The following is a 10,733-nucleotide window of genomic DNA, read 5'->3' as shown; positions in this document are numbered from 1 at the left end:
TAAGATTTATTGTAAAAATATTATGGATGCATCATTATTCTTAAAAAATAATAATAATAATTGAACAATGAGCTGGCTGAGTATTACATTTTAAAGCTGAAGGGCTAACTATTACTATATAATTTCCTTCTTCTTCTTCTTCTTCTTCTTCTTCTTCTTTTTTTTTTTTTCTTGTCACAATGAAAGAACTAAAAAAGCCCATATATTATCTGGGCCACAAGAATGATAGAAAACAAAAGGGCCATCTACTGCAGTGAATCTTTTTTCTGGGCCGAACCCCATAAAAACCCAAGAGGGGCAAATCCGTCATTTAACATAATACAGAACTAGGGTTTCTTTCTTCCCACAGAATCATATAAAAGCTGCCAATCCTCTCATTTCGGCTAGCTCTGCTTCGTCAAAAGCACAAAACCCTAGCTGTGCCACATCTCTTTCTTTGCTTCCAGGTGCGTCCAATCTCTCTCTTTCTCTCTCTCTCTAAAACAGAAATTCAGATTTGGGTTTTTGTGAGATTGATTAATCAAGTAACAGTGTGTGTGTGTGTGCTATTTTGGGTTTTCAGAGATGGCAAAGTCGAAGAATCACACAGCTCACAACCAGTCCTACAAGGCCCACAAGAATGGCATCAAGAAACCCCGCAAGCACCGCCACATCTCCACCAAAGGGGTACTTTATCTTTTTCTCTTTGTTGGGTTTTTGATGATTTTCAATGTTTTTATGCAAAAAAAAGCTAATGTTTTTGATGTTATAAAATTGTGGGTGTAGATGGATCCCAAGTTTCTGAGGAACCAGAGGTATGCCAGGAAGCACAACAACAAGAGTGCTGAGGGTGCTTCCGAGGAAGAGTAGATGAATGGACAGACAAAAAAGACAGTCAGAAATGGAAATCGTTTTTTTGTTTTAAGATCTATGGTTTTACCTTTATGTTTTAGATAGGGATTTGATGGTACTCTAATGGGGTTTTGTTTTAATTCCTAGTAGGGGCTGTACTCTTCATGCCTTGTTACTTATGTTTGTTTAAGGATACTTTTTAAGTTTTAATTGAGAATTTGTTTGGAGCCTATGCGTTATTGTCTTATTTGTTTTTGAAATTTGTGAAGTTGCTGAATGATGATGATTGTAGCTTTAGATGATGGTTTGTTTTATATGTTGGTTAAGATTGTTTGTTGAGGAGTTGAATTGTGAAATCCTGCAAGAGGGTTCATGTTAAATTGTTGGCTTTTTGGACCATGGATGTTTTTAGTGATGAGTGATGTGTATTTATAAATTACTGGTTCAAATTAGGATGTTTATTAATTTCTGTTTGAGATAATGTAGTATGATTCTAAATTGATGGCGAATTTGATTTCAAGATTACTTGGACTAGGAAACCTTGGTTGATGATCACTTAGATAACAGCCTACTTACTACTTCCTTTGCCAAGTCTCATTACCTCATTAGTTTGTGTAGAGTGAACAAGTTATCAGGTCATTTAGAGTTAATTTCTTAGAAGGAGCTCACTCTGATCATATATGTATGGTCTTACAACCATCTGGTCTGAGGTCTTATGCAGGACTCAAAAGAATGTCCTTATTGTCAACATGTCACCTTAGGTAGCATTAGTGGACTGTACTTTTATATGACATTTTCTCCTATTTGGAAGGGATTTTGGATAAGTTTGTATTTGAGGCATGGTTAGGGGATTGGTCAATGGTCTAATGAAGAATAATACGTAGGGTTGAATCTGTAGGTATTGTTCATTTTCTAGCCAGATTCTCCTGTAGAAAAGACAATGCAAGGTTGAGTTTCTCCAGTAGGTGGATTTCCTTTCCTTTATTGATGGGGGTAACCTCCCAGCAAAATGTAGTGTAGTACACTAACTTAAGATCAATAGTTTTGTGCACCATAGTTGTTTGAGATGGGGCAGATGGAACTGGCTTGTATTGGTGGTGGCTATGTTTGGCTATGAGGAATTGAATCAGCAATGAATTCAAGATAAACAACAGATTTTTAATTATTGTGTACCTTGGAGTAAGGATGTAAGCTAATTATGCTGTACTCTTGGGGTACGACAATGTTGTGCTGATAAGCAATTAAACTATCTTTTAAGCACACTTTTGAGGTGGGTTTGGGAGTATTGCTTACAAGTCACTAGACAAAGAAGAAAGATTCTTATTGCTTTCATTATTTGCTTGCTTTCTTTTGTAATTCTTATCAGATCTTGGGTGGATTGTTATATCAGTAGTGCTCAGATTTTGATGTGGATACCTATATGAACCTTACTCGTGAGCTTTTGTTTGGCAACTGATTTAACCTACAGTTATGTGAATTCTTGTTTCATTGGGACTAGTTTTACTTAGTTTGAGTAAGTCTTGAAAGTGCCCCTTGAAAGCTTGATGCAAATAAACAAATTTTGACTCTATTCTACTATAGCAAAAATATGAATGTGTTAAGGTTTCAAAATATTTAAATTGAGATCTGGGAAAATATCGCAACTTCTTCCAAAAGTGGTTGGTGTTAAAAGAAAATGATCCCTCTGATTGCTTCCATCATGAGCTTGTCTTCTTCTGTGATATAATTTCCTACCAGATTTTGCTTTTGATTTTTGTATGAACTTGTCGCTCATGCTTATTTGGATTCATTGTGCTAACAATTCTACGTAATTATGTGATATTCTTTCAGGGGAACTTTAAAAAAAAAAAAAAAAAAAAAAAAAAAAAAAGCTAGATTTCAAACCCGCCTTAACTTTTGTTTACAGTGATGACTGTACACGTTGATGTTCATACTTTCCTATTGGGAGTAGTAGCCAGACTTGAAGAATTGGAAGCATCGATCATGTATTTTTAATTCATGCTTAGTATACTTTGTTTCTATCGCCTAACAAGAACCATTGAAGCTTATTGATTATGATTAGGGGTGTCATAAAAAATAGTGGAGATTAATGAATTCTGTTCTGGTATTTTAGAAATGGTTGGGATTGGCTAATACCCACGTATCTCGAATGATTTGCCCTGTGCCTTGGCTTCACTTTGCGCTTCTGTTTCATGACATTGTGATCTTCAACCAATTATGTGCCGCAATACAATTCCTGTTTCATGACATTTTGATCTTCAACCAATTCTGTGCCGCAATATAATTCCTGGGAGTAGCGATCTAGCTTGTTTCCAATACTCAGCGGCTTGATCGAATCTAGCTTGTTTCTAATATTCAGCGGCTTGATCAAACCAAGCTCTGCAATTTCAGAATTTTCCTGTTGAATGGCCTACCAAGCCTCCGCAAGTTCAGAATTTTCCTGTTAAATGGCCTGTTCTCCCGGTCAGAATAGGCAGGGAAATTCCTTTCCTTAGAACCGTACTTGAGAGTTTCCTGCCTTCTACGGCTCAGTGGTCAATTCTTTTGATGTCCCTTTCTTCAAGTCCATATCTAATTGAAGGAGATTTCTCATAGATATGTTTGAGTACCTGGACTAAAAAAAAGTATTTTGACAATGCCCATTAACATTTTAAAAACAAAAAATAGTTCTCAACTTTGATTAGTCCAATGATGTTCTTAGCAGATCCAAAGTTTGAGACTTTGGGGGGTGTTTGGTAGAGTAGTTGAGAATTGTTGTTTAAAGTTTTTTGAAATACGTGTGGGTAAAAATATGTGAAAATGTGTCTAATATTGTTTAAAATGTGAAAATGTGAGTTTGAACTCACTCACCAAACAGCCCCTTTGGGATTGGTTGGTACTTATTAGAGCGGCAGCCTGCAGGTAACTAGAATGCCTTCGCCATGTGCCTTGTCTTCTCGTTGCCCTGTCGTTTAATGACATGCATGTCTGAGTATCTGGAATAGAAAAAGGTCTTTGTGCATTGTCCATCAACATTTTTTTCAAAAATAAATTTGTGGTCAGTGTTAAATAGTTCTCAATCTTTGATTAGTTTGATAAGGATCATAGCTGACCCCAGAGGTTTGTTAAATAATCCTCTATCATAATGGGTGGTTTTCAAGGGAGGAGTAGGTTCGCTCTAAACAAGCCTGTTTTAGAGCCCTTTAAGCTGTTCCAGACGTTTTGGTGAAAACTTTGGGAAGAAATGCAAAATGGCTTTGATGCAGAAATGTTTCTGAATCAACGCTACGCATTATGGATAAAAATATCTCTGAGACATTGACAAAACTAGAAAACAAAGACAACAGGATGCAAACATTGCCTCGCTATTATTAAAATCTCTAATGTTAACCAAAAATTTTAGAAGCGGAAAAGTTTCCAAATCAAAGCATTATGAATACAAGTATCTCTGCAAGACATGGACAAAACTAAGAAACCAAGATACCAAGTTGCAAAATATTTTGGCCCCAACTGTTATTGAGAAATTGGCCTGTTCTTGTAGTCTGTTCTTTCTTTCTGTAGAGTCGCTAATGTGTTGATCTCTTCTGATGCTTGTACGTGTATATTTCCTTGAAACTCCCTATGACAAGCAAATTTCTTCAAAAAATATATATTGATTTGTTGAGAATCTTAGACTGCAACTGGCTCATTTACTGGGCTAGAAACTTGAGCTTTAACCTGCCCATATTAAGTTATGGGTTTACACATCAGAAAGACAATAAAATAGCCATTCGATGCGCAAGTAATATAAAGATAATGCAATATTAGAATTTTTTTTTATGCCTACTGTGGAGCTAACTGTATTCAACAGGGATGTGCATATGTTTAAAGCCCTTTTTTTTAACAAGTACCTAAGAATTGTATTGAATGAGACTACTTCATGTACATAGAAATGTACATGAAGGAGTAAAGAATTACAAAATGTAACAAGACATGCTTCATACGCTACTAATATCTTGCCAGCCATTCATATATCAACTGCCAAGCTATCCTAGTTATCATTGTCTTACAATTTAGCATGGAAAAGGAAAACATTCTAGTGGTGTTCAGTACAACTCACCTTTGCTGATTTAAACAATTCATCAAGCACCTCGGACAAGGTTGGATGCGCATGAACTGCAAGTTTGATATCCTGCATGGTGCAAAAGATACAATACCAATGAATTGCTGAGCAGCATAAAGCAGTTTTGATAAGTTACACAAGCACCCAGTTTTTCTTGCATCCACAACCTCACCCTTCACCTTGCTTTTACAAGGAAAGGAGGGACATTTTGAGCTGGAGCTCATTGTCATAAAACAGTTTCACTCTTAGCCTTAAGATGGGTGACAAATGTTCAGAGTTGATTACCAAAGAAACTAAAGCCTCATTACCAAGGCCACATTAAACTAAAAGTAGCAATTTAAGTGCATAAACATGGTAGTCTTGGCACACAAAATCTACCTGAATACGTGTCCCCAAAGCAATTGCATTGGATGCTTCGTGGATGAGGTCTGCAGCATGCAACCCAAAGATATGGACTCCAAGTATCTCACCATTGTCGGGTCTGTATATCAACTGCATGAAAACAATATAGAAACGGTGTTACCACTTATTTAAGCTAGGGGGTAGATAAATCAACGCACAAAAGTAAAAGAAATGTAACCTTGGCAAGTCCCTCCCCTTCATTTTCTGCTAGGGCCTTTGTGTTAGCCTTAAAACTTGTCTTGGCAATTCTTACTTCAAATCCCTCTTTTTCAGCTTTCTCCCTTGCTTGAGGCTGCAAATTTTAGATATTTAGTCAAAATTGCTGCCTATTAAACAGGAATGCTGATAGGAGCTCTTGTTTTCATTAAAGAAAGAAAAAATACATGGGAAAGGGATATTTTATACGCACAATGGGAATATAATTAGCAAAGCGAACAACATCATTATATCAAACAATGGAATGCAGTTAGAAGATTCAAAATTTACCTCTGTTAATCCAACCATACTGATTTCAGGATGAGTGAAGCAAGCAGCAGGGATACTCAGATGATTGAGCACATGATCTCTTCCAGTGACTTGTTCAACCACTTAAAAAAGGATGAAATGGATGTCAAAGAAAGTATTATGCTATTATATTTGAAACAGCAGACAATCAGTTGATTATCACTTACCTGAAATTCCTTGTGCACTGGCTGCATGAGCAAGCATCATCTTGCCGTTAGCATCACCAATGCAAAACAAGTGAGGGACCTAATGTTCATAATTTAGTGTCAGTAACAAGTGGCTGGAACTACACAAGGATTATGCTCATACAAATATTCAAAACGAACCAGATTGCCATTTGCATCAATTACTCGCATGCGCTCATCAACAGGAACAAAACCACGTTGTGTTGCTACATTAACCTGCAGAAAGACCAAAATCAACATGAAACCACTTCCCTTTGGTCAACGAATCTATAATCTCAACCACATAAGCATCTGAGAAAGCCTACATTCTCCAAACCAAGACCCTGTGTGAATGGGGCCCTTCCCGTTGCAATTAATGCTGCATCTACCTGTAGCAAAATAATTGAGAAGTTTGTTACAGATGCCATCATGCGACGACATATAAAGCAAAAACGTCTGATCTTAAACAGGGATTCCCCATAAGTGTCTCTACTACTGATGATTAAGATTCACAAAGGATCAAGCATTTGAATTTAAATAGCCAGGTTCAACAGTAAATTGAAAGCAAGCTCTCAAAGGAAGTCGGGTATCATTGAGCACTCTTGATGGGTCAAAGTTGAAACATATGCCTTTTTTTTGCTAGAAAGTGGAAGAAATACACAATTGGTTTCAGAATTTCACACAGCATTATTTAGTCTCAAATTTGCCGCAGGTTGATTTGTTCAACACTCAATTTAATGGGACCAATAACTTTATTGGCAAGCTCTCATCAACTAGTTCATAATTTAGTCATTCATGGCTGCATATGAAAAGAAATTAATATTGACAGCAGAATTTGACCATTTTGGATAAAGCTCTTTGCAGCTCTGGTATCGTGGAAATTGAAAAGGTTTGGGCAATCTACTTGTGCTCTCTTGGACATTGTCAATGGGAAAGCCAAAGAACAGAGATAACTTTGAAAGGACAATGAGTGGCAGTATTTCCAACTAATTCTCAGAACTCAAGTTACCTCTAAAGTGTCTTTTGGTTCCTTGGTCTTTGCATCAATAAGCTCAATAATGACTGGCTTCCCATCCTTTGCTGGTGTTATCTATAAAGAGAATATACCCAAAGAATATAAATGCCAGAAACAACTACCCAGGAAACACTCAAATAGCTGAACATAAACCACAGGTTACCTTGGTTGCAAACACTCCAGTATGATAGTCGATTTTCCTTGGATTTATTAACACCCTTTGGGCTAACTTCCCAATCTCAGGATCAAATCCAGGCATGAGCTGATCTAGAGCTTCGATAAAAGTAACCTTCACAGATAAAACAACAACATAAATATGCATAAATATGACGCTAAGCTGTTGTGCTTATTGCTAAATAGAAAAGGTTTTGGTTTGCCGAGTCAAGATTTCTATCTTTCATGAAATAAAACCCTATAGATATACAAGGCATATTCTGGATAATAAAATTCATATTCTGAATCAATTACATGGCTAATATTTCTTACACCAAATAAGAAAGCAAAGCTCAGTAAATGTGAGTCTAAAATCCATTCTTAATATTCTTTTTTATTGAATAGGAAGTCTTCAATGGATGTTTAAGCAAGTTCATTTAACCATGTGGAATTTGCAGAACAGATTTTGAGGTATTCTTCATCTAAATATACATTGTAATCTTTAGGATACTCCATCTGAGCTTTCCTTTATCAATAAATTTCTACATTTCTTATAAGAAAAATATTTGAGGTATTCTCAGCAATGTTTTTTTTTTTTTTTTGATAAGTAAGAAAGATGTAAATTCAAAAAACTGCTTTATGCAAAGAAGCACAAAGCATATCAAAGGTTACAAAAAAGAGAGAAGCAAAAACAGATAAAAGAAACTAATTACAAAGAAAAAGAGAGCTAAGGAACGAAGGGAGAGATTCACTAGATGTGATTCCCCAAGCCCTAGACCAATCAAAAAGTGAACCAGTAAAAAAAGCAAGCAACTGGTCATCAAATTTTGACATTCCTTTCTCTATCCTTTCCCTTCGCTCCTCCCAGGGGCAACCAAACATAGTGTTAGTTTTGTAACAATCGCTAAAAGAAGGAAAGAAATGTGCTACCTCACTCCCAAGTGCAGTATATACATCACTGAATTCAAGACCAATATAACCACTGCCTACGATAGCAATCCAATCAGGAACAGATTCCAATTTGAGTGCATGGTCACTGGTAATTACAGTCTTCCCTGCAGGTCATTATTCAGTAATTAAAATCTTCTGAGCACGACATAGCAGAAGATTGTAGAATACTGGCACACAATGTCCACCATCCAGAAGAACGCTGGACCCATTAAAAGAAAATAGTGAAACCATAAAAAGGATGAGAAGAAAATGATACACACCATCAACTTCAATGCCCTTTGGGACAAATGGAACAGAACCAGTAGCTATGATTATATTTTGTGCAGTTACCACTTTGTCAGATCCAACTTTCACCTTTTGAGGGCCCTGAATGGTTTGAAAAATGCACAATAAACATAAGTATGAACAAAATTTATGAACCATTTAATCACAAACTTAATTTAAAGAAAAAAAAAATGAGAAAACCATGTTCTGGACAGCTCAAAATTGTCATTTTTTTTTTTCTAATTGACCACAAGAGCTTTTGTTTGTGTTACCACTGAATCCAAAATGGTAGCATATATGACTTACCAGAATGGTGCCAACACCTGTCAATATGTCAACCCCAATTGCCTTCATAGAATTGGTCAGGTTATTGCGGATTTTTGAAGCAAGATTGTTTGCATGATCAGCCACACCCTGTCTATCATATCCAGCAGCCGAAACCTATCATGATTTGCAAGAAGGCAAACAGTTGAATTACAGCAACCCACCAACATACTTACAAATTACAATAGTATTTGTGCTCTAAACATATGATTTATAGTTAGCTAAGCTTTAAAATAAAGGTGATGATCCAATCTTATTACCTGCAAACCCAAAGCCTTTAAGTGATGTTCACTCTGAAGCTCACGCATCCGACCACTTACAGCCAAAAGAGCTTTAGAAGGAACACAACCTCTGTTTACACACGTTCCTCCCACCACGTCTCCCTCAATAATGCCCGTTTTCAGACCCTGCATCAATCACATTTAGAACTATTCACCTCTAATGAAAAAGCAAGAAGAAGCAAATACGATACTTAAAATTATTTTTTTACACCACCTCAAAAGACCCACATCCTAGAATACTCATCACCACATTTTAGCTGGGATATAATTCCAATTCTTTTTGTGTGATAATGACTAAATTTGATATAAATTAGGAATACATATAATCTGAAATCCACTCTGAAGCAATACAATAATTCCTCCGCAAGTTTACTATAACCAAATTACATGGAAAAAAAAATGATGCATTTAACTCTCTCATTTCAACACTTCCTAAACAATATGCAGCAAAGACTATTCTTAATGATAACTCCAAAACCAACAGAAACAGTTTGAAATCGTACAAAATTATATTAAAATAATTAATTTTGGATAGCATGCATGCAAAAAAGAGTTTTTTTGTTTTTTCCTTTCTTTTTTTTAAAGATGATTTAAACTAATATAGTCAATTCAAGCTCAACTAGTCAATCATTAAGCATTAGCATTATATATATCATGAAAATGTGCATTTTTTAAATCTGTTCGAACTGGACTTGAATAATTTTAATTTTAATTTTGAGCTAAGTCAGTTTACACTTAGAGAAGTATGTGAAAATGACGATCTAAGCTCATATAAATAATTTAACGTCAATTAGCATTGTAATTGAGCTTATAGAGTCTGAATTCATTTCGTTGCAAGTTCAACTAAATCGAATTGAAGCGACATGGGCGAGCGTACCTTCTCGACGGCGTGAAGGGCAGCACCGTGGCCGCCGACGCCGGCGCCAATGATGAGCAAGTCGTAATCGAATGACTTGGGAGGGCTTCCGTTGCCGCCGGAGAGCGAGGCGGAGACGACGAGGTCAGCGGCAGAGCGACGACGTGCGGTAATGGAGTTGAGTTGGATTCGGCGCGTTAGGAGCGGAGAGAAATCGCCGAGCGCCTCACGCCGGAGACCGCAGAATCGGAGATTGATCGGCTTCGCCGAAGTGGCGAATGAAGATTGGTTTGGCCTTGGAATGGTGAGGGAAGTGTGGGGAGAGAGGGAGAGAGATAGCGAGGATTGCATTTTTGTGTGATTTCTCAGAGAGAGGGAGAGAGAGAGAGAGAGAGAGTGTGTGTGTGTGTGTGTGTGTGAGAGAGAGAGAGAGAGAGATCTGAGGAAATGAAATGTGAGTTTGGGTTTGGGTTTAAGAGAGTTTGGAAAAGGGGCTTTGGTAAGTCCGTTAATAGAGTGAAGGGCGGAGATATCAAAGTGCGGCGGATAAACTACTTTCTGTCTCTGTTCCCTTTCTCTCTCTCTCTCTCTCTCTCTCTCTCTTTCTCTCTTTCTTTAAGTTTAACTTGTCAACCTGTCCCTGGTCCCATTTTGCTCAACTAACTTAATTCTCACCCTCTCTCTTCGGAATTCGGAGCTATTTCATGTGTGATTAGTTCTATGGGATTAAACCACGATGATTATTACTCTTCGAGTAGTGCTTATGGGACTTGGGTTGCGAGGGGGTAAGAGACAGGATTTAAATCTCTAAAAGAGAATTTTATATACATATACACTTAGATTAAATTAGAGTAGAATTTCTATCATATATAAATAAATAAAAAAGTTATATGCCATTAATTTTTCA

General features: G+C 36.8%; 2 protein-coding genes across 3 annotated transcripts; one reads left to right on the top strand and one right to left on the bottom strand.

Moving 5' to 3' along the window:
• The first annotated feature begins 292 nt into the window (after nucleotides 1-292).
• On the top strand, nucleotides 293-1,063 carry LOC126688932 (60S ribosomal protein L29-1-like). Of its 2 annotated transcripts, XM_050383871.1 has the most exons (3): nucleotides 293-446; nucleotides 563-666; nucleotides 766-1,063. In XM_050383871.1, exons 2-3 carry the CDS (start codon nucleotides 565-567, stop codon nucleotides 847-849), a joined length of 186 nt encoding a protein of 61 aa, XP_050239828.1. In that variant the 5' UTR covers nucleotides 293-446; nucleotides 563-564; the 3' UTR covers nucleotides 850-1,063. The 2 variants fall into 2 exon arrangements, with proteins under 2 accessions (XP_050239828.1, XP_050239829.1); XM_050383872.1 differs by lacking the exon at nucleotides 293-446 and having other exon boundaries at nucleotides 539-666.
• A 2,992-nt stretch (nucleotides 1,064-4,055) lies between these two features.
• Nucleotides 4,056-10,431, bottom strand: LOC126688931 (dihydrolipoyl dehydrogenase 2, chloroplastic-like). The gene is made up of 15 exons (XM_050383870.1): nucleotides 9,848-10,431; nucleotides 8,950-9,096; nucleotides 8,672-8,806; nucleotides 8,362-8,467; nucleotides 8,081-8,205; nucleotides 7,161-7,286; nucleotides 6,992-7,072; nucleotides 6,309-6,371; nucleotides 6,145-6,219; nucleotides 5,986-6,064; nucleotides 5,801-5,901; nucleotides 5,493-5,606; nucleotides 5,291-5,404; nucleotides 4,910-4,981; nucleotides 4,056-4,527 (listed from the first exon to the last, which is right to left on the bottom strand). Exons 1-15 carry the CDS (start codon nucleotides 10,175-10,177, stop codon nucleotides 4,480-4,482), a joined length of 1,716 nt encoding a protein of 571 aa, XP_050239827.1. The 5' UTR covers nucleotides 10,178-10,431; the 3' UTR covers nucleotides 4,056-4,479.
• Between the last annotated feature and the right edge of the window lie 302 nt (nucleotides 10,432-10,733).

The sequence above is a fragment of the Quercus robur genome, chromosome 6 (genome assembly GCF_932294415.1).
Source record: "Quercus robur chromosome 6, dhQueRobu3.1, whole genome shotgun sequence".
Lineage (NCBI taxonomy): Eukaryota > Viridiplantae > Streptophyta > Magnoliopsida > Fagales > Fagaceae > Quercus > Quercus robur.
Note: the sequence above shows the minus strand (reverse complement) of the source record. Positions and strands in the feature narration are given on the sequence as shown.

Coding starts and splice junctions, on each gene's coding strand:
- LOC126688932 (XM_050383871.1), top strand. CDS start 565: ATGGCAAAGTCGAAGAATCACACAGCTCACAACCAGTCCTACAAGGCC. Junction 667..765: donor GCCACATCTCCACCAAAGGG/GTACTTTATCTT, acceptor TTGTGGGTGTAG/ATGGATCCCAAGTTTCTGAG.
- LOC126688931 (XM_050383870.1), bottom strand. CDS start 10,177: ATGCAATCCTCGCTATCTCTCTCCCTCTCTCCCCACACTTCCCTCACC. Junction 9,097..9,847: donor CCCTTCACGCCGTCGAGAAG/GTACGCTCGCCC, acceptor TGATTGATGCAG/GGTCTGAAAACGGGCATTAT. Junction 8,807..8,949: donor TAAAGGCTTTGGGTTTGCAG/GTAATAAGATTG, acceptor AAATCATGATAG/GTTTCGGCTGCTGGATATGA.